Source organism: Lutzomyia longipalpis, chromosome 2 (assembly GCF_024334085.1).
Source record: "Lutzomyia longipalpis isolate SR_M1_2022 chromosome 2, ASM2433408v1".
Lineage (NCBI taxonomy): Eukaryota > Metazoa > Arthropoda > Insecta > Diptera > Psychodidae > Lutzomyia > Lutzomyia longipalpis.
Window position 1 is genome coordinate 34247131 of NC_074708.1, and position 23755 is coordinate 34270885.

Below are 23755 nucleotides of genomic sequence, written 5' to 3' on the forward strand. Positions count from 1 at the left end.
AATCGAATGAAATTTAAAAAAAATCATTTGAAATTCAATAATTTTAATTATCTATCTTCATTTTACCTTAAAAATCATCGTCGTATTTTATATTTCCACTCATGTAGGCAAGAAAAACTCCCCAAATTAAATAGCAAACTGCCGAAAAGAAAATATTTCTTCCACTCCCCAATGGAAAGTACATAAATTTTACGGTTTCAAGAAGTGGCCAGTAGTAAACAGCCACAGTAAATGTATGTGGTAATTTAACATAAACTGATTTTAAGGCTTGTTTTATGGTTTGTCCTTCCAATAGCGGCATGATGAAAAGAAAACTAATCATGGTGAATATGCTGAAAGAAAATTGCTGTATTACTGCTCTCTTCATTGCTGATCCAATACCATTTATAGGCCATAGTTCAGATGAAAAGCGATTCCATAGGTAGGTGGCAGGAGCCACGTAGAAGGTACCATAGAGACCGAATCTCATGCACTTCTTGTAATTGTAGTTTTCTATAAAAGAACATTTTTAGGATGCAATCAAATACTCAAATAAAATTCTAACTAAACTAACCCCATGGTTTTTTCGGTGGTTTATCATTGCGGTGCTTTATTGCCTGCTGGATCAACGCACTAGATGGCCAAATAACGCTGTTTACAATGCAGATTTGTAAAAGAGGATGCCGTAGTCCGAAATGTTTGAATTTACTAAATAAAGCTCTCATTGCATGCTTTGAAAATCAGCATATTATGGCATTGTTGGAATATTCTTCGATGATTCTGATTTTACTTTTTCACATTGATATTTTTACTAGAAATTTTAATTAAACTGATAATTTTGAATAAAAATAATAACGAACAATTTTTAATACCAAAATGTTATCTTGGCTCTTTCATGGCAATCTTTAATTTAATTTAAGAAAAAAAAACTACATTTTCGTACATAATATACGTTTTTATTATGATTTATAATTAATTTTTAAAGTTTCGTGAAAATTATATAAAATTATATTAGAATTATTTTATAATATACTTAACATTTTCTTTTATTTCATATAATAATCAACATCTACTGGATTTTTCGTATCGTTTTTCGTGCCTTAATGAAATTTTTAATATTTTTGTAAAATTCTTTCAAAAAAAAAGTGTCTCAAAAATGTGGCCAATTTTTCCCTGAATACATGAAATATTCCTTATGTGGCATCTAGTTTTTATTTATTTTAAATTGTTTTCATTAAGATTCGTCATATAAAAAAAAACAAACCAACTTTAATACAATATTTTGTTGTAAATCTTAAAATATGTTTGATTAAATCAGACTCAAAACTGAAGGTTAAATCATGGAATAAATAACATTTTACACTTCTTTTAATTAAACTGAGGAAATCTTCAAGGGCATAACACGCCAAAAAATTCTTTAAAATGCTGTGGTAAGTAACAGAATATTTATGAATTTGCTGCATCTAATATCACTTAACTAAAACGTATTCTTATTGTAATAAATGCACTTTTGTTTTATATATATATATATTTCATTTATGGTCTATATTGGGTTAAAAATCCAAGTCTGGCTAATAACGTGTAAATTATTTGCTTCAGCTTTATATCTTTCTTCACGACAATAAATCTATATAAGGCCAAAATCTACATAAGAATATACATATATAACTATTAGACGTCTCCTTATTACCAACTTGACATTTTGGACGTTTTATTTCTATATCGAACGATTATGATTCTTATGCTATAAGCGCAAATGTAAGTATGTATGTATATATGTGCGTAATTACATACCAAATTTCGTTTCTTCTTGGCATTTATCTTGGCTTTTATGGAATCGCTAAATTAAAGAAATAGCAATTCTTCTAAAAAAAAAATTCAGCACATTGTTTTTTTTTTGCAAAAGCACCTAAATTATCATGCTCTGGGCCAAAAAAATTTACATTTATTGGAATGACATGACTTGTAAGTAAAAAAAAAAGTAATGAGTCATGTGAAATTTATTCAGATTATAATATCTCAATGAATATGTAACGTTTCACGAAAGAATTTACTGGGATGTCAATATATCGTTTAATGCAGTGAAATATATATTTTTTCAGTGTAAGTAATTTTTTTTAAAATTTTTTTCATGATTTTTAGTTTAATAAAATGAATTAAAAATAACTATGGAATATACTGAATCATACTAAAAAATTATTAAGTACATAATAAGTGTGAAAGCTTGATATCTAAACCTGCATTTCAAGTATAAAATCATTTTTAAAGACATAAAAATCTTCAATATAAACATTTTCATTTTGAAAATTCAATTAACATGTTGGATCAAAAAAATTATCCTGAATTTTTTAAAATGTTTTTTTTTAACGAACAATTTTGTATTAATTTTCAATAAAATGAACACAATTTGCTTTAGCAGCAAAATTTAGCGAAATGTTCACTTACAACGAACGTATTGGAAAATACAAAGGACATTTTATATAATTAAAATCACAATTTTACTATGAATCTGCCTAAAAGCTCCGTCAACCGTCAATTTCCCGTCAAAGCTTCACGACTTCTACTTTGATATAAAAGGTTTCGTTTCGCTTTTTTCGAGATTCCCACTGAGGGTGGGATCTGGTCGACGACGCTTGAAGAAACCACATTTCCACATGATAAGAACAAGAATAACCAGCACTAGAATACCAAATAAAATCGACAGAACATACACCCATATGGGCACTGGGCCATCTCCCACGACATCCAAAAGTTCAGGATACGCCAACGTTTCCACGGCTGCTGAATCATTCCCACGTGGCTGTTCAATTCCATACAATTCGGGAATACTAATCTGCGCTCGGGAGACAATGTGCACGCGATCAACACGAGGATAATCCGCAACGAGGGTTGAATTCCACAGACGTGCCTTCACGTGAATGTACACCTCAGTTTTGCGTTGCATTCTGTAAATGGCGCAGTGAATTTCAACGCATTTAGCTGTTTTTCGTGCACAATCCATGTGTACAACATCGGATTTCTTCCCATCTTTATCCACAAGATTGTCAGCCTTAATTACCACGGCATGATCCCTTCGTACACGATTCGCGGAGGCACTTTCAAACTTCGATGAGCCCATTGAGGCCTTTTCGTAGCTGGCAGCTGAATAGAAAGCTGTTTTATTGTGTGTACGTCGAATGTATGGCTCAGGCGGGAGTTCGTCCTCTAAAAAGCCACGCTGAAGTGTCTGCGAACGCCTCTTCAAACCAAGTGGATTGATTACCTTATCACCTAGTCTGAAACACTCACCGGCACCATTAGCACCTAAGAAAGATTTATTGAAGAAATTATTTGAGAGAAATGTTTGAAATTGTCGCTAATTAATTTCTTAGCCTCTACGCATACCTTCAATCGTAGGTTCTTCCTCAAGATAGAGCAACCATTTGCCCTGCTCCTTATCGTTGGCAACTTGATGTGGCCACATAATACGTACATCAATGTGAGGTGCATTCCAAGGGCCATCATTGTAAATTTGATACGTATGATGGATAATTGTACCAACATCATCAAAGTACTCCATTGCGCTTTCACCCTTAATTTCACCGCCGTAGAAGGATTGTTCTGGTCGAGCCCATCCCTTGACGCTAATCTGAACCTTCTTCACCACCTTCACATCCAGCACAGTTGGTTCAACTTCAGAAATTTGTTTTGACGTTGAATTGGCCCAAATTCGAAAATTGAGACGTGGCACTGAATCTTCCAAGCCACTGGGATCAAACCGAAGAGTCACCTTAGCCACACCATCGCGTCTCAGGGGATTACCCAATGTGCACGCCACAATGGTCTCATTGAATCTATTGCAAATAACCGCACCAGAACGTATGGCAGCAATATAGGAGACACTCTGTTGGTGAAGAATGAACAATTGAGCTTCATACGCTGAATCCTCCTGATTTGTCACCATAACATTCAACTGTAGCTCATCACGCTCCCCAAGAACAAGAGTGTACTGATTGTCCTCCTGAGGGAGCTCCAACTCAGCAGAAACTTCCAGCTGAGATTCACAAATATCATCGCTACCGCAATCCTTTTGGAATGTTGCTTCAAATTTGCGATTAGCTTGGGCTTGATTGAGGATGGGATTGAGGGCAATTAGTCCGGATTCTTTTAATTTTGGCTCCACAAATGTATAGTTGAGGCGGAATTTTATTGGACTCTGAATATCTCGTGTTCCCTCCTTTATGTATACAGTCTCCTCAATACAATCCATCTGCCCATTGCTCTTCACTTGAATCGATCGACGCATCACATTGCTGCGCTTCTTGAAATCTGGCCCAAAAAATACTCGACTGAATTTCTTCTGATTGTTGAACGTTTCAGCTTCAATCACATATTTCAGATGGAGATATTCGAATGATGTTGAAGTTTCCATTTGTTCAATTGCACAACATGCCTTGAATGAGAAGCATGTTAAATTTGTTCCTGGATCACTTGGGCATCCCGATTTAGCGGGATCAATATTCGTTAGATAAGTTCCCTCAACTTTGGTTGTTATATTCGTAATGGGACGTGCTAGAAGAACAATTGCTGCTGATGAACTGTATGCTCCAATTAGGAGATCAGGATAGGAGTTGTTATCAACGTCAATTCCACCGGAAAGAGAGCTGCCGAATGTCTTCAGAGACGCATGCACATCGGATGCAGCGATGACCTAAAAAAAGTTATCACATATTTTTGCATTAAGAGCTAAAAAGCTTGAGCTTGCCTTGAATGGAACACGTTTTATGAATCATAAGAAATAACGTCAAGTGCATAAGCATTCTTCATCCCATAAAACACTCCAGATATTTCATTGAATTTATTGAATTTTAATATTTGCACATTGAATAAAAAAAGAATAATAATAGGGGAGAGCGGGGTTAAAAAAGTCACTTAAGGGTTTAGAAAAAGCTCAAAATATCATATTTCCCAGAAAGATAAAACGAAATGTATAGCTCATTTTTTTTAGGAAATTTACTGCTCTTTAACTCTTTCTCAGATCATTTTGTTCTATTTAGCTAGGAAATATGATATTTTAGGCTTTTTCCAAACCCTTAAGTGACTTTATTAGCCCCGCTCTCCCCTATCTGCAATATTGCTACGAGAAATGTTCAAAAAAAATTCAAAGAATTAATTATATGAATAGACAAAAACTCTCATCGCGTTTCAGCTCGTTATTTGAAACCTCACTGTATAATAAAGTAACCCTCCCTAAATTACCCATCCATTGTTATCTATATAATAAAGAAAGGTCTGTTTGTTGGTAATCTTCCGTCGTGTTCGGCTATACAAATCTACACCGTTTGACCGATCGCGATGAAATTTGGTACAGAGGCTCCTTATAACAGGCGGTTTCGAGTGGCCGTATCCATTTTCCCCCCAAAGCCCCCCTTCAGGTAGCCCCCATATAACTCTCATGCAGTTTTTGCGAATTTTTGAATTTCGCGCCTGAAATGTTGTATGAAAATGATTTCTTCTCTTTGCATTTTTTTTTTTTTTTTGAGATTGATGTGAGCTCTCCATCTATATAATAAAGAAAGGTCTGTTTGTTGGTAATCTTCCGTCGTGTTCGGCTATACAAATCTACACCGTTTGACCGATCGCGATGAAATTTGGCACAGAGGCTCCTTATAACAGGCGGTTTCGAGTGGCCGTATCCATTTTCCCCCCAAAGCCCCCCTTCAGGTAGCCCCCATATAACTCTCATGCAGTTTTTGCGAATTTTTGAATTTCGCGCCTGAAATGTTGTATGAAAATGATTTCTTCTCTTTGCAATTTTTTTTTTTTTTTGAGATTGATGTGAGCTCTCCATCTATATAATAAAGAAAGGTCTGTTTGTTGGTAATCTTCCGTCGTGTTCGGCTATACAAATCTACACCGTTTGACCGATCGCGATGAAATTTGGCACAGAGGCTCCTTATAACAGGCGGTTTCGAGTGGCCGTATTCATTTCCCCCCCAAAGCCCCCCTTCAGGTAGCCCCCATACAACAGTCATGAATTTTTTGCGAATTTTTGAATTTGGCGCCGGAAATGTTGTATGAAAATGATTTCTTCTCTTTGCAATTTTTTTGGGGTTGATGAGTAACCCCAATCTACGTATAAATCATCACAGTTTTTTTTCTCTCTAAAATTTGCGCGAAGCGCAAAACCCCCCGCGAAGCGGGGCGAGGAAAATTGGAGCGAAGCGACAATTTACCTCGTTATTTCATAGTGATTGCCATAAACATTCACGTTAAATCGTATTTAAAAAAAAAATCAAAAAGGGAATGCAGAGGAGTTATTTCCGTTTCAAGATGTTCCTCTTTAACCCCCTCTTGAAAATTATTATTATGACTAACATAAGATGGAAAGAATAACACAAATTTTCTTAAAATAAACATATTTTATAAGAAAATCCAAATGAAATTAAATGAAAGTGCTTTCGTCTGGAATAACATTAAGATATCGCATATCGCCCGCGCGTACCGTACATGATATTTGAATTAAATGTTTATTATGCAGTTATTTATGTATAACTTTCCAGGAAATACTTACTTGACTTGGTTTTCTATTGAGACCACTCTCGGATCCGAGATATATGTAAACCACTCCATCATTTTCATAGGGAGCACCAATGGCGATGTCCTCATAACCATCTTTATTGATATCACCAAGATTAGCGAGGGCCAATCCAAAGCGAGATTCCAATTTACCCGTGAGCTTGGCTTTGGGTATCGCAGGGAGGTGATTTCGTTCATTTTGGTAAATATAAACGGCGCCACCTTCGTCGCGAGAAAAGTAGAAGGGTGCTGACACGAGTAAATCGGGACGTCCATCACCATTTACATCCGCCGTTGCGAGTTCATAGCCGAAACTCGAAGCAAATTGCTCCCCATCCAGTGTGGCGGTTAAATTGATGGGGTTCGATGTGGGTGGGTTGCCTTTCGAGAAAATCATCACCTGCCCATGGCCGGCAGATCTTGGGGCACCGGCAGCATAGGACATGTGCGAACCGAAATATCGACCACCCGTTACAGCCATACCCAAATAACTATATTTGTCCACGGGTGATGAGGCATCCGTATGGGGGGAGTAGTAATTCGTTTTATCCCTTGTCAAATACTCACCCCCAATGGAAATAACGAAAATCATGCCACGCCATGTTAGTGGACCTAGTAGTTAGTACAAATAGACAGAAAATCAATTAATTTATTTTTATAGGCGAGTCGTGATAAAAGCTTCGTTTATTTGAATTTTCTTTAATCTGTTAATAGAAAGACAAAGTTTATCCACCTGGAGATCCTAGAATAACAGTGTCATCGTCCAAGAGTGCTCCAGATGTACCTGCTTGGCAATATCCAAAATCTTCATGGGCCCTGGATGGACAACCGAAATTTATTAAATAAATAGCCAGAATTCTGATCTTGGTTTTCTAACAAACTAAATTAATTTCCACTAACCTTGCTGTACTTCGACCTTTGCATGGTTCATAGATTTCATCGTATTTGAGATCATTGCTAAGTACGTAGCACAAACCCTGTCCGAATCGAGATTCACCCATTATAGCAATATACCGATGAGCACAAACTAACACCTTCCCATTGGCACCTTGTGACCTCACGGTGACTCCCATCCATTGATCATCTTTCAATTCATCCGTCTTAACTGGCGGCATTAAATTCTCAATGCCATCATCATCATCGAGAACTGCCGTATATTAAGTAAAAAAGAAAAAAAAAACAAAAAATTGCATTATAGTCAAATAAATCTTTGCAATCTTCTCCTCTTGATGATGATGAATTTCAAAATACCCAGAAAATTTCAAGTCAGTTGTTTAACGTCTTGAACCAGCAAGAAAACATTTTGGTGGATTCAACAAGTATATTGTTGCGATGTAATTGAAAATTTCCTGAGTATCTTCTTCATGATGTCAATGTGTATGCTTATTCAGTTTTTTCTTTATTAAATTCAAATTATGCTTGAAAACATAAAGCACATTTTGCAGTAACTGACAAGGAAATCACAAACGCATTCTGTTATAGTTAATAACAGAAACATGACAAATATCTTTACAATATATTGGCATAGAAACAAACAATGCAAACATTTGCTATTTCTCTTTCCAATGCCAAAAAAAAAATAACATTGGCCCCATGCTGTAAAACAGATGCAAAATGCAATATATATCATGATTCATTGCTTTCATGTAAATTAACATTAAAAATGTGCGCCAAAAAAATCATGTTCAATATGAATCATTCTCAAGATCATTCCTTGTGCGAGTCGCCACTCAGAAATTAGAACGACCTATTTTTAATCTTATTTATGCCGTTTTAATTTCAGAGAGCGAATTTAGTCAGTATGTGATAATACTTTCGTTAACCCGCATTATTAGTTTTCCATTGCACGCAAAATTGATTATTTTTGCGAAAATTTTCTGAGCCTGTTTCTAACTTTTAAGAGTTTAATCGAGAGATTTATCTTTTTGCGTTAAACCCAGAATTAAAAAAAAATGTGGAACTATTTACCATGTATTGAACATTGATTTCTTGTGAGAAATTAAAACCAAATAATAATGTAGTACATTCAACTTTATCTGTAAATTTATATATTATCTAAAACTGGACAAAATATACAAAAATGAATATAAAATATCAAGACCCTCTTTTCCCCAAATTTTCAATTCAATAGCACCATAACTGCCTACAAGCATTCAACGCAGACTAAGCTTTACTTAATTTTTTCACCTTTATAATACAAATCAATTTCGACTTGTCTGAGATCTATTTACTCACATAATTTTATACTCACACTAATATTTACTAAATATTTAATAAAATCTCTAAAGTCCCAAATAAATCAAATAATTTTCATATAAGAAGTAATTTACATTTAACCAATGCGGTTGGGTTAGTAGTTAATAGATTTCATCCATTGAGAATCATGCAAATCTTTCAAGCAAAATGTCATCGCTCTGCCATTCCATATTGCCAGTTTTTTTAGTTTAGCATAAAAGTTCAAAAAAATGTTAATAATTAACAGTAAAGTAATTGCAAATTATTTTTATATTCAACAGTAAGTATGCAAAAATTTAAATAAAAGTGAAAAAATTATTATGCGCCCATACCACTTACAAGGTTCATAAGCTCCGCCAGGTACTAATTTGAAGGCACCCAAGAATATAGAAAGTAACATAAAACATTTACTTAAAGTTATTCTATTTAATTTAAAAAAAAATGTACTCTCAAATGCTAAGATGGCAAAAAAATAACAAATTGATAGAATTGTTTTTTTACAATGTAATTTCCTTGAAATATGAGACACTGAAGAACGTTACAATATTTACCATCTTAGCATTCGAGATTATAAGAAAAGTAAAGAAAGAAAAATAGATATTATGGCCTGAAAGAGAAGTTTGTATTAAATGTATGTAAGTAATAAAATTAATTACTTTTCATATGTACACCTATTTGATATTATAATATTATTTTAGAAAGATAATAAATTTTCAGAAGTTGACGCCTCGTGGGTTCAATAAAATTTAAGATTAATGAGATACATATATAACAGTTAAGGAGTTTAATGTTCTGTTCTTTACAATGTCATGTTGGTAAGCCATCAATGAACTCACTGAGAAAGTCAAAATGTATTTTTTTTATCAATCCATAACATAATAACTATTAAGAAAAAGTCACGAACATGTCATGTATCATCAGAATTTATGTAAATCTTGACAGTCCATAAAGAGGAGGATTAACAAGTAGATTTTTTGAAAACAATGATCTATATCTAATTTTTGATTTCTTAACCGACCGTTACTTAAAAAAATATACCCTCTTGACTCAAAAGTTTCCTTTGGACTAACAAATAATTTAAAAGAAAAAAATCTAAAGGAAAATTGAAATCTACTATGTACAATTCTGTATGTATTATGTAATTACAATCAATAGTTTACCAAAAATTAAAAGAATATTATTAATTCTTTATGTCATTTTATCTATGTAATTCATAATATTTTGTACACTACATAATTCAAATTTATTTTTTACATTTTGTACATATGCTACGATATTTTAATTAATATAAAATCTTTAGATAATTTTTCATCTTAAGAAAACAAATACCTACCCAAAACCTCGCAATAAAAAAAATCTCAATTAAATATTAACCACATAATTACCGACCCTCTAACTTGTAAATAATTTAAAAAATGAGGAATATTATACATTTTTTTAATCACTTTGAACTCACATCTTCGTCCATCGGTTATTATTTGACTGCAGTCGTTATTATTTTGTGTGATAGGACATTTGTAGAGGGCCCCTGAATGATTAGTTCCAGGTTGTAAATTCTGACCAAGAGGAGCACCGACCAACAACCTGAAAAGATGCAAAAATTCAAAAATTAATATTATTCTGCGTAGAAAAGTTTATTTCAGTGATTTCTTCTAAACAAAATTTTATGCTTCATTTAGAGCCATCCCAATATCGATATACCTTAGGCTATTTTACGATTGTTTAAAATGTTTTATGCTGCACCAAAGATATTATATATGAATTAAAAATATATATTGTGGTGCATACATCAACATACATTTTATACATAAGTAGACATATCTACTTTCATAATTCTTCTGCACTCACCGCAGACGATGAGACAGAACCATACCAACCTGTCTGCCCACGTGCAGTGTATGGGAAGAGATCTTGTTTCGATACCTTCAATGTCTTAAACGTGTTGTGAAAGAGGCAGAAAGTTCTTTTGAACTGTCGACTAAAGATGAACACATACCTTTAATAATATGCTTTAGAAATGCACTCAAAAAGCATAAAATTTCAAGAACTAAAAGTCTAAGAGGCTTAAGTGAGTTGAGTACAATAAATAAATGTCTGCAATTTAACAACTAGACTTGGAGTTTACAATAATATGTCATTCTATCGTAAAGAAAGATGATTTTATCGTCAACAAAGGCTGGTTTTTTTTTAATAAATAAAATTGACAATTTTGCATATTTTCGGTCCTTAAGAATAAAAATGATTTCTTGTTCAGACCGTATGAATTAAAGAAAATATTTACATGGATTTTCCCTGAAAAACATTTCCATGTAACTTTTTTATCATGTGTTATTAAAAATTTATAGCAGTTCATTGGAATGAACAGAGTATAATGTAAATTTTATAATATCCCTCAATATACATCAAATAATGTCTTATCATTGAGTACCTAATTGAATCAATAAATTTATTATTCATTGGAAATATCCAGTCATAAAGACAAGCTATTCAGTTGCATTGAAATTCTACCGAACACGCAGAAATTTGAGATAAAAGAAGAGCATCTCTTATATTTATTTATAACAAACACATAGCATAATTTGTTCAGAAATATTTCATGCTGAGTGTTCATTTTATGCATATTGAATGACTTCAAAATATATAAATCAAATAACAAAACGTGCCTTTCTCAGAATTTTGATTGAGACAAAATACTGGCGGCACATTGCTTGTCTGCCAGTTTACATTCCTTCGGTCCAATAGTGCAGAATTTTATAAATATAATAGTTCACTTGCTCATTATATTTATGTCTGCTTTAGTGCTTGTCGACATAGATTTATTTTGCTTTTTTATTTCGTCAAAAACATCTAAATTTGAACGAGCTTTTAGTGACAATGAGATAGGCAATATATTTGAGCGAATATATCTCCATTTGTTTTTTAATACATATATTAGGAATTTCATGGAGGAGACATGGAAATGTGATGACATCTCCAAAAATAATCTGCGACACCATGGTCATGCATAGCTACGAATTCTCGACACATTTTCACAGCATGGTTGGTGGATTATGTCTTGCATTTTCTCAGCATCTCTCGCGCCGATGCTACAGAATATTACATACAAAGCAAATTTATAAAATGAGGTCACACAAAAAGAGACCAAATGCGTGGAAATAGTGACTGTCTAGTCAGTATACAAGAAATATATTTCCGGAAATAAAAGGGGAAAAAACAAAATAATAATACTAATATTTTCATTTATAATTTTTCCTTGCTTTTTGGGATTTAATTAAATTCATTCTTTAAGGCTTTTTTTGCACGGAATTGAATGAAGTAAATTTTAAAGATAAGAAAATTTTCTTACAAAACTAATTTATTGTTCAGGAAACTTAATAATTATTCTATACTAGAAACCATAACTATTCATTGGGTTGTATGCTGCATTACAAAAACATCTTTTATAATTATTATTAACTCATAACTTTCAGAACCCCATAAGTCATAACTCAAAGAGAATTCTAAATTATGTAAACCATTAAAACCACATTATTGTAGTGCGTGCAAACGCACAATCGCATCTTTGTTTCATTAAAATTCCACTCAAATGTCACGAAGCAGCTAAATCAATTTTAATATTTAATTTAGCATGAGATATACCACAACTATATACACAGAGCTTAATTTATCTTCTTTAAATTCCACATTGTTCACACACCATAAACACTGGATTTCAATCTTGTATCAGTGCACATTCACATTTCAAATCTTATATCCATTGTCATCTCCCATGGCACCATGTTCTGTTCATAGGGATTCTGATCACGATTCTATACGAACATCTGGCATGATAGTGGCCTAAAAGCAATCAAACAACTGTGTGGGTGGTTCTTGCATCGTATTAAAGTTTCTTATTCACACAGGATACAAAAAAACAAATTACATTTAAGTACACAAAACAAATCTGGACGTCTGGTATAGAGCTGAGGAATGCTAATATATATTGTAAATATATATCTATGTACGTACATTATACTTTTATATATATATCAACAATGTATAGTTGTACATACAATCGTACTATATTCTTTTATGTGTAATAGGAATATCAATGATTTTACATGGTTATTATATTAGTAAGAATCTTGGCGCATTCCATTCATGAATATAAAGATGAGAGATAAGAATATTTGTAGAAAATTATGTATTGTGCAAAATGTTCGTTTGCAAAATATGTTTTACTATAATTGTGTATACAACGTGATAAAAGTAACGTACGCTGACGAAACATAAATTCCCTAAATATTAAATTGAAAATTAAATATCTTACACAAGTCTCGGTTATATGCGGTGTTTACTTGGATTTATTGATATTGATAAGTATTCGATAGCAGAGGATTTTATTGAATTTAAAAAGTAAATACCTCTAACTACTACCACAAACAAAATGTTCTGTCTGTTGAAATTGTTGAATTCCATCTTCAGAGCTAAAGATTATTTTTTTTTAAATAAAACCTCGATTGAAGACTTCTTTATTTACTTGACATGATGCGTATTGACATCACCAAAACCGGTTAACACATCACATACTCTTCATTCAAAACTTCCAATTTTTCACATGCTTTAATATGAATACTGGAATGCATAAATGCTACTAAAGACATGACCAAAGAGCCTGCCTGCAACAAAAGTTTTTTTTAAATACCTTGAATGCAATAAGAAACTTGGCGAGAAGAGATAAGAATTTCTCAATCAAAGGAGAAAATACTTAGCAATAAAATCTATTAAGTGTGAGATTTAGATATTGCGTGATTATAGCTATGTATCAACAAGTACAGCAATTTACAAGAAGTTCTATCAAATCTGAAGGCTTCTTGAATAAATAATTAAATTGCGTCACGAGTAAAAGCTTACAATGAATTTCTTCTTATCGCTATCTTTATACCGGGTTTCTTGAGTTTCTTTTTTTTAAATCACATAGCTTTCGTATGTAGGGGATATGGGGCTAAGTGAGTCACTTTTTAAACAAAATATGAACGTGCTGTGATTCAAATTGACATTGTTAAAAAACTGACTCATTTGCCTCCATAATTATATAAAAAAGTTTTTCTCTTGACGTTTCGATTTTTTTAAGATCTTCCTCAGGGATCCTTGATAAGGAAACATTTATTGAAAATTTTCTTTTAAAAATAAAACTATTTCTTCACTCAACTCTACAGAAAACCCAGACACAGATTTCTATTTTTTATGGTTTTTATCACCCGCTCTTGAACAATAAAATTTCTGACCTTTTCCTATACGAACTATGTCTGCTATACATAGGAAGGTATTTATATTGGAAAAATCAGCTCAACTAAATGGTTTCAGTTTATTAAATCCCTTTAGTTGATAGTAAGTTCAAGAGTTCAAGAACATAAAATGATTATTAAAATTTATGAGTCAATATGTATGGCACTGCTGGTACCAGCACACCAGCATAATTTTATATAACGAATACTACTTATATATCTTCGCGTTGTTATATATTTTTAACACACTCTCAGAGTAAAACAAACTTTATTTGGTGTTGAATTGAGAAAGAAAGTTTTCACAGTTTTTTGGGATGAATTAATTAAGTCATTATATTTACACTTACCATTTTCTATTATCAGAGCTATCCTTTTCTCCAATTACATGCATCGCAACGGAATATCCAAAATATGAATTTCCTTCTCCATACTTGATGATGGGTAGTCGATTTTCCAAATTGAAACAACTAACCAGATGTAAACTCAACAATATGTATACACTAATTAAAATTGCTGCCGGCCAAAATAGGCTGGATGCACTCATTTTTCCTAGAACACTCATGCTTTTCACTCTTCCACAATTTACACTAGGTACTTATTGTTTTCTAACTAAATCATTGATTCATTCATGGTGCCACTGCTTTTTAGATACCAAATAGTTTAATATCATCGCACACACACCTTTGGAAGAAAAAAAACGTTTAATCTTTCTTCACCTCGGTTTTATAGCGTTTTAGCACCGGCTCTCAACACTCATTCATCCACAGTAGTTGTGCAGCACGTATATATTTATGTAAAAGCTATCTGTCAAAACAAAATGATCTGAATCTAACTAAAAACTCTGTTTATTGACTCTTTCTTCGGGGGAAAATATTAATAGGATGATACTGATAAGTAAATTTTTACTAATTCATACGCGCATAGACACTGTAGCTATAGACCCCACTTAGTTACCTCATAGATAAGATAGCATTATTTGATAAAAGATTGTAACTTTTTTTCTGTACTGTATATAAAATTGCTGCAGTATGTTATCTTATTAGAAAAATCTTTCGCGTCCTTTAGAATAAAAAACGATTTAACATTCCACTAAAAAACTATATTTTTCAAACAACAAAGACACTTTTATTCATCACGGTTATTTTTTTTTGTTCAAAAGGAGAGATGATTTAATCACAACCTCACCCATTTGTATTATTTCTATGACTGACTGAGAAGCGGAGAAGTCGATGGCGTGGCGAAGTTAGGCATTCAACACCAAAACTAGCTTCCAGTGGAATTTCCGTGAATATTCTGCAGAATATTCACTACTTTCCACCGGACTATTGGACGTGTAGAGGTAACATTTTGGCGGGAAAGTCGCGTAGAATCATATCTGTCAAGAAAACGAACACAATCAATTTTTGCTCCAGAAAAAAGTAGACTAATTAGTGATTTAAGTCGCTAAACTCATCAATTTTACTCACATTTACAACATATTAATATTTTGGACAATTTTAGGTCTGACCAGATAGGTGCTTCTATGGAAATTGCATTGAAACGTTGCAAAATAAAGTGAATCAGTCATTATATCGTAGAGGTGGCCCTAACTATTCCAACAAACTTTGTTCAGTCATCTTCGCTTAATCATCTCTCGGTTAAACTCTTCTCACCCATTAAATTAAATAAAATCTTTAATCAAAACAATACGAAGAATAAAAACAACTGGAGACATCACCTGCTTATCCCAAAGATGACATTTATTCTGCTACTGGTGATACTGAAGGGAGTTTGCTGAGCGAACTATGTGTACCAAGACGCATAGTAAATGGAGGATCATGTTCTTCAAGCCCTAAGAAAGAGGAAACGCCCCAGAAGCAACAAAATGAATAATTTTTATATCATCAACAATATTTTCTTACCGATTTCCAGTAACGTAAAATGGAACGATGAAACATTGAGAGCCGAATTGAACGAAGAAATATTATCGACACGAAGTGACAACGAAGAAAGATCCGAACGACTACGAAGTGAGAATTGCCGGTACAAAAAAAACTATCAAAGACATTCTCCGTCATTCTTCTGCCTTGTTCCGCAGCGTGTGTTTGATTTTTATTTTAGATTATTTTAAGTCTTATCAGCAAGTCTAGAAAAACGCCAGTTTTAGGGCGTTTTATAATCATCTGGAAGCTGTAAGAGTGGAATTGTATTAGAAAAAATGAAGTGTTTTCTCCTAATTTTACTTGCAAGCTGCTTATCAGTTTCCCTCGGCCATGAGGAGTTTGTTCACACAATTCAGTTGACAAGTGAAAATTTTAGCAAAGAAATAAAGGAAAGCAACTTCTTTGTGATGTTCTTTGCACCATGGTAAGATCATTTTTTCTTCTCCTTTCTTTGATACATTTTGAGATATTCAAGGATTTTTAGAGAGTTTATTGCCCAAAATGAGTTAATTCACCTTTCCGGGAGATCTGTGGTGAAGCCAGAACCTGTCGTCTGAATTAATTATAGAACCCGACCCGATGATAAAGACCCCAAATCTCTTTCTTCTATTCTTCCTTTCTTTCTCAAATATTTGATCCCCCGTCTCACAAAATGAAGAAGAAAGACATTACAAAAGAAAATGCGATTCATGATAATATGACGTGTTGATACTTTTATGATAAAGACCACTTTGAAATCAATTATTGCTTACAATGAGACACTGAATCGGTCACGATAGTCGAACGATGGTGATTAATGAATGGGCCATCTTGCACGTAAGTCTGGCGCTTTTTTTTTCTTTAAAAAAATCGATACAAAATCTTCCACCACAACCGGCATGGCCTTGACTTCCCAAATTCAAGTTCAACCGACCAATCGATCTTTCAACTTGAAGCTTCTCCAAAATCCAGTTTTAACAGCGGAGATTTCTTTTTTTTTCGTTTTCTTCAGGTGTGGACACTGCAAGCGCTTGGCACCAACATGGGAACAACTGGCTGAGATGTTGAATACAAAAGAGGGCTCAAGGGTGAAAATTGGGAGAGTCGATTGCACAGAGGAGGACAGTGTGTGTTCAGCCCATGAGGTCACGGGGTATCCCACACTGAAATTCTTCAAATTGGGTGAAACGGAGAGCATAAAATTCCGTGGTACACGAGACTTACCCACTCTGACCACCTTCATTAATGAGCAATTGGGTGAGACTGAGAAGAAGGAGGAGGAAGAAGAGGAGAAGCCTGATCTCCCTGAGGCCACACAAGGGCTTCAGGAACTCACAGATGAGACTTTTGGGAAATTTGTAGCAAGTGGGAAGCATTTTGTAAAGTTTTATGCTCCATGGTGTGGACACTGCCAAAAGCTCGCACCCACATGGACTGAACTGGCTAAGGCGCTCGAACATGAGAAAGCTGTATCAATCTCGAAACTCGACTGCACCCAATACCGACCAATTTGCCAAGACTTTGAAGTAAAGGTAAGCCGGAACATTTATTTTTTAAGGCATTTGGAATTAGGGATAGAACGAGGGCTACATTGTAAAACCGGATAACTGTATGAGCTCTGAACCGACTTAGCCGTTTTTACAATGTAGCCCTCGAGAAATTTAAGGGCTTTACGTGTTGCTAACTAACTTCCATTCTATAATTCACGAACTTGTAGTAGGTATATGTCGTGAACCATATGTTGCTTCAAAGTCACGAATTTAGCCACGAGTATGTTTTAAACCCCGTACACGTGTTAAGCTTGAATCGGCTTTTCAAAACTCTTAAATTTATTTTAAAATACGAGCTTTTATCAAACAAAAGTCAACAAAATATTTTTTTATACATTTAATCAGGGCTACCCTTCATTGCTGTGGATTGAAGATGGAAAGAAGGTTGAAAAGTACTCAGGAGCTCGTTCCTTGGAAGAACTCAAAGCCTACGTGGACAAAATGGTGGGGAAGGAAGCCGCTAAGGTAGCTGAAAAGGCTCCAGAGGAAACTAAAGAGGAATCTCCTCAGGTTGCTCTTCAACTAACAGGCAGTACATTCGATCATGCCATCGAGACCGGAGTGACCTTTGTCAAATTCTTTGCCCCATGGTGTGGACACTGCAAACGTCTTGCTCCCACGTGGGAAGAACTCGCCGTGAAATTCGTTGGCAACAGTAATGTGAAAATTGCCAAGGTTGACTGCACCGTGGCTGATAACAAGGAATTGTGTTCAACTCAGGAAGTTGATGGATTCCCAACGCTGCATTTATACAAAGCTGGTGCCAAGTTGGAGGAGTACAATGGTTCCCGCACCCTTGATGCTCTCTACCAATTTGTAGCGAAGCACGATAAGGGGCACGATGAGTTGTAAAGAGCGTGAAAGTATACAGAGAATTTCGGTTGTATACTTAATGTATATTTTGGAGATTTTATCAATCCTCCTCCTAGGCTTCCTCGAGAGACCATAATGAAAAATTCCAGGAGAAGTCCTCATTGAAACTGATACATTTTCTTTGTAAAAAAAAACAATTTACAAACCAATAAAGTGTATTAAATAAAATTAATGATGTTATTATTTTCTATTTTCTTAAGATTTTATTTTTAATATTAAGTAAAATAAAAATTCTTTTTATTAAAACTTTACTATCTATATAATAAAGAAAGGTCTCTCTATAATTTCGTGTCTGTACAGCTATGCATTTCTACACCGTTGATCCGATCGCGATGAAATTTGGTACAGAGACTACTGATACCAGGCGGTTTTCACCAACGACATTCATTTTCCCCCCAGAGCCCCCCTTCATAGCGCCCCCATATAAAATTCATGTTTTTTTGACTACTTTTTGAAATTGGCGCCATTTTTGGTACTATTTGCTCAAGAGAAAATGAGATGGATGCATTTTCCTGCTATCCGTCTCCCTCACTTTCTTAGTTTTTCGCAATTTTCTCGCGTTTTCCGCCGAGTTTTCACGGGAAATTGTGTTTTTTGTGACGAGGAAGTGACGTCGCGTCGATTGGCATCGAAAATTTAAAAAGTTCGCGAAAATGCATTTCCGGAAAAAAAAGTGCGTGTAAAATCCCCAACCGTCAAAATTTTCAAATTTGTAACCCAACCGTCAAAATTTCCACGGGCCCCAAATTCCGCACGGAGGAGCTCCCCGAGGCTCCCGGAGCATCCGTAAGCCCCCCAGGAGCCCAAAAAATGCGTTTTATACCCACTTTGGGAAGAAAAAACACGGATATCACGAATTTTGTTGAAATGCAAAAAAAAAGTTCGTTTAGTTCAAATTTTATTACATATTTCTGCCATCTCGTAGTGCTAATACGTAGATGGCGTCCAAGTCAACATTGTGTCAAACGTAAAAATCGACGTGCCCGAAGATTATGAACCATATTCCTATCTTTTAACACAGGAGTATGGTTCATAATATTCGGGCGCGTCGAAATATTTTTGTTGGCTTGTAAACAAGGATTTGGAAGAGTTTAATTTCTGAATTTATCAGTAATTTTGAGGATAAATTAAAGGATAAAACACTAAAATGCCAAAAAGACGTGGAGGAGATGAAGATTCACGTAAGTAAAAAGTAGTTTTTGGCGTAAGTGGCTTAAGATTTACAAAAAATCAATTTTATCACATATTTTGCTACTTGCTTTGCATTGTATGTCCAGATTTTTTAAGTTAATCCTTTATTTAAACGACTTTAAATCAAATTAATGTCTGTTTATTAAACCACGTAAACTAGATTTTTCGTTAAAAAAGTTATGAATCGTGAGATTATTTTTAAAATATAAAAACATTCACTTCAGAAACGTAATGCGTTCGTAACTTGAGTAAAAACCTACCACGCTTTAGAAATGTTAACCTGCTCATGGGTGATATTCCACTAAACTAAGTTATCGAGATTTTAAATAATAGAACGTAAACCGATTAGCTATGCAAATAGGAAACAAAATTAATTTTCAAAAAAATTGTATATTTTATTTTTAACAGCAGCGAGTGAAATGCAAACTGCAAGGGGACGTCTAAAGGGAATACTTCAGGAGCTTGCGGGGCATAGTGAGGATGAAGATGGACCATCGCGTAATAGTTCATCAAGTGTTGGACCGAAGAAGAAATTAACTAAGAAGGAATCACCTCAGGTGCCTTCAGTTCAACATTCGTACGTTATGAAACTCTTCGATAGGAGCGTTGACTTGGCAAAGTTTGACGACACCACGCCTCTTTATCCCATATGCCGGGCATGGATTAGATGTAATAATCCTCAGAAGAGGTCTGTACTTATTCCTTTATTTTTTTACAAATCCTCCAAGATTTTTCATAAAAATTAATTTTATTATTTATTAATTAGAACTCGAGGGTATTCTCAGAAGAAAGCTCGTCAATACTATGAGCATAAAGTTGATTTACTATCGATTATCAAGGAAGACAAGCACAGGGAAGTTTTGGTGGATCTTCTGCCACCACCTGAGAAGAAACCCATCAGTCGCATTCCTGATTTGCTACCATTTCAGGTGGATCAGGATAAGGACAATGTTAAAATTGATTACGTGAGTTTCTTAGTATTTATCCTTATTCTAGGCTTTGAGATTAATTTAAATGGATTTACACAGGACACTGATGCTCCACCGATGACCAAGGAAGAGATTCTTGAGGATCTAAAGCCACGCTGGAAGGCAGTACGACAAAATTGGCAAGAGCACATGCACAAGGTGGAAAATCGCTATGCCAAAAGTCTTGGGATTCTCAATGAGCTCTTCCGCTCATCCATTACGGATGAATAATGCAGATTTTTTCAGCAAAATTCTTTTATAATAAAATGTAAGTTCAATTTATTCTGTAGATGTGGTGGCAAAAAAAAATGATGTCAAGAGCCTTAACTCAGTGATGTTAAGGCTCATACCATTATCCCAACATGACTTCTGATTCTGACAAGATATCATGCTGTGTGTGTCTAGTATGTTCGTAGGGAATATAAAGAAAAGCTCAGTATGGAGGAGTTTCATTTAACATTCGTCATTTAGTCTGAGCTGATCAATTTATAATTTTTTGTGAGACAGCTTTAGAGGATTTTTTTTTAGTGAAAATGCAGAAAATTTGCCTAATTTTCTTCATGGTGACCTCAGGAATAATCCTCACAGCGACTTTTCCATTGGGTGAAAAGGAGCTCGATGAATTAATTCACAATTTGCAGAATATAAGAAATCAATATGAAATGGAAAGTATTCCTCATCGAGGTAATTCAACAGTGAAGTGCTATGTTTTAGAGTCTTGTTGAAATTTGTAATTAATTTGCAAAGGAAAGGCTGTAATGGCTGAAGAGAAAAGCATAATTTCAAGCTAATTTAAGAGAGATTTAGGGTACATAATGAAAATAATTTCAGGCCTTGAGTAATCTAGTTTTTTTTTTTTTTTTGAAGAATAACATAACAATTTAAGACAGATTTAGGTGTATTAAATTGCAATAAATTATAGAAAAATACTCATTTTAAAATCAAATTAATAAGACGTGTTCTTCCAGCTTTTAAACGATTATTTTTAATTCTTTTTTTTTTCAGAAAACCAAGGAAATATTCCTCTAAAAAATGGTTCTAAGAAAAATACAGCTCTAGATTCTGACAAGAAATCCCTTTTATATGATTATTATGCCAACACCATGGGTTCAGTTTACAGCAAAAAAGGATTTATGCCAATTCACGGAAAGAGAACACCTCAGACACAATTTAAAGAAATCGAGCCCATCGAAACACAACCGAATAAGGACCAAAAAAACATTTATGGATCATTTTCAAAGGGAAATTTCAACGATGAAGCCGATCAATATGGATTTGATAATTTTTATAAGAGAAACTTTGAAGATTTTGGAAGTTATAATTAAATTGAATTACAATTTTTGATTAAAAATATAATATCACACGTCTTCTGATTAAAGCAAGTGAAAATAATGAATATTTTTCTTAAGAATTTAGTATTTTTTTTTAAATATTGTTTTCCCGAAATAACTTTTTGTTTTTTTTTACAGAAGAATGTTAGAAAAAAAACTTTTAGTGAATAATTTAGTTAAAAACTTTCCGGAACTTGAAGTTCTCCGAGTGTTAGTGAATTTTTCTTTTTAATAAATTGAAGAGAAGCTATCGAACCAAGGAAATGGAAAAATTGAATGAAGAACTATCTGTTAAATTTAATAATTAATTTTTTACAAATATCCCAATTCTCGTGCTCGTCCAATCAACGCAATCAATGAGTCCAGAACCTAATGAAATTAAAGGCCAAATTAAAATTTCTATAAAACAAATTTTAAGAGATTAAAATTAATACTTCTTCAGCATTTGGGAGAATTTGATCTGGTGGTGCAACATATGAATACTTTTCCCCAGTTTCAGTATTTTCTCCTCGGAATTCGTACGTAAAGCTGGGGATTCCCAGGGTGTGGTAGGCCCAGTCAGCTGAACTTCCACTTGCTGGATAGATTGTATTGTAGATAGATCCATACGTATACTGAGTGCCATATCGCGCAGTTAGGGCCGCAACAGCAGTCTCCAGTATACTCAACTAGATAAAAAAAATTCTTTAGTAAAATACTTTAAATTGTAACTTGAAGGACTTTAAGAATATTTACATAATTATCGTACTCCGGTATTTGTTCTTCAGTATGACCCCATGGCATTAGAAGCATTTGAGCAGCAGAATGGAAAGCAATGTACAAATTTAAATCTTCCTGAACACTCAGAACATATTCAGCGAGAGAACGAGTTTCAATTTCGGAAAACGCTTCGGGGCCAGCATACATAATTTCACACATATTGTCCGCAGAACCAACTCCTCCTTTCTCCCAGAATACATCAAAATTCCTATTAGGATCAACCCCTGTGCAAATGTATCCCTGCTTGGATCGAGTCTTTCGCCACAGCCTGTAGTGCTCCCTGCTGTACTGGTAGCCATCAACATTAATCACGGGGAAAATGTACCAGTTTATATTGTCAGCCAAATCTCTAAGTTCAGGTTGTGCCATAGATGCAGTTAACAGTTGATTGATGAACCATGTTGTTGATGCTGATGTAATCCATTCTCTAGCATGAATGTTGGCTTCAATGAAAATTCCAGGATTAACTCCAGGACGTCTGTTGATGTTCACACCCAGAATTTCTCGTCCTTCAAAAGAATCACCAGCCTTAATAACGGTAACTTCATCATACAGCGCCTCCAAATGGTAAAGCCATTCATGAATAATGTCAATTTCATAGTATTGATCCCATCTAAAATCTTCCACAGATGCTGGTGCTGTATCCTTCGGACTCTCACGATCAATTAAATTTTGTAAATTGGGAATTGCCAATTCAATCTTCATCTTCTTCTGGCTTACAAGAGACTCAAAATTCCTTTGCAAATGCGGGGGAACAATTAAATCAACTTTTTCTCCACTTTTCTTAGGTTCATCCATGAATTCAAACTGTTGCGGTCCAGTTGAGAGGCCTTTTAGGGCAAATAGTTGATCATCATCTTCTATTTTAATCCTGTACACTTTGTAGTTATCAAACCGAAATGGTTCAGCTCTAACTAAAGCTAAAACCAGCACTATCGCCACAACCGATTTAGGATTCATCCTTGGAGGAACGGGAACGAACTAAAAGAATTCGCTGAACATTTGGGCTTTTATACAAGCTGAAGATCATTGATAAAGTTATCTATTTCTTAAGCAGCATCGGGTTGAGTATCTCTATATAATCATAAAAGATACGGTGCCAAAATTGTTTACTAAATTCATGGAACATAATCGTTCTAACGC

The 23755-nt window shown here is 34.2% G+C and overlaps 5 protein-coding genes across 7 annotated transcripts in view; 2 read left to right on the top strand and 3 right to left on the bottom strand.

Moving 5' to 3' along the window:
* LOC129790342 (clavesin-2-like) overlaps positions 1 to 23755 on the bottom strand; it is an 891203-nt gene that overhangs the window by 474175 nt on the left and 393273 nt on the right. The gene's annotated exons all lie outside the window — the stretch shown is intronic.
* On the bottom strand, positions 1504 to 15256 carry LOC129790136 (integrin alpha-PS1). 2 transcript variants are annotated; one of them, XM_055827449.1, is made up of 9 exons: positions 14994 to 15256; positions 14387 to 14720; positions 10229 to 10356; positions 9112 to 9135; positions 7438 to 7684; positions 7271 to 7353; positions 6533 to 7149; positions 3364 to 4669; positions 1504 to 3282 (listed from the first exon to the last, which is right to left on the bottom strand). In XM_055827449.1, the coding sequence occupies exons 2-9, from the start codon at positions 14599 to 14601 to the stop codon at positions 2540 to 2542; spliced, it is 3363 nt and encodes a 1120-aa protein (XP_055683424.1). In that variant the 5' UTR covers positions 14602 to 14720; positions 14994 to 15256; the 3' UTR covers positions 1504 to 2539. The 2 variants fall into 2 exon arrangements, with proteins under 2 accessions (XP_055683424.1, XP_055683425.1); XM_055827450.1 differs by lacking the exon at positions 9112 to 9135 and having other exon boundaries at positions 14387 to 15255.
* LOC129790317 (thioredoxin domain-containing protein 5 homolog) lies at positions 16058 to 18531 on the top strand. The gene is made up of 3 exons (XM_055827788.1): positions 16058 to 16385; positions 16953 to 17472; positions 17836 to 18531. Exons 1-3 carry the CDS (start codon positions 16237 to 16239, stop codon positions 18340 to 18342), a joined length of 1176 nt encoding a protein of 391 aa, XP_055683763.1. The 5' UTR covers positions 16058 to 16236; the 3' UTR covers positions 18343 to 18531.
* Positions 19396 to 21933, top strand: LOC129790376 (protein lin-37 homolog). 2 transcript variants are annotated; one of them, XM_055827858.1, is made up of 5 exons: positions 19396 to 19544; positions 19963 to 20242; positions 20321 to 20519; positions 20583 to 20790; positions 21528 to 21933. In XM_055827858.1, the coding sequence occupies exons 1-4, from the start codon at positions 19511 to 19513 to the stop codon at positions 20751 to 20753; spliced, it is 684 nt and encodes a 227-aa protein (XP_055683833.1). In that variant the 5' UTR covers positions 19396 to 19510; the 3' UTR covers positions 20754 to 20790; positions 21528 to 21933. The 2 variants fall into 2 exon arrangements, with proteins under 2 accessions (XP_055683833.1, XP_055683834.1); XM_055827859.1 differs by having other exon boundaries at positions 19404 to 19544; positions 19966 to 20242.
* LOC129790281 (zinc carboxypeptidase-like) lies at positions 22144 to 23621 on the bottom strand. Its single transcript, XM_055827721.1, has 3 exons — positions 22589 to 23621; positions 22288 to 22521; positions 22144 to 22222 (listed from the first exon to the last, which is right to left on the bottom strand). The coding sequence occupies exons 1-3, from the start codon at positions 23570 to 23572 to the stop codon at positions 22166 to 22168; spliced, it is 1275 nt and encodes a 424-aa protein (XP_055683696.1). The 5' UTR covers positions 23573 to 23621; the 3' UTR covers positions 22144 to 22165.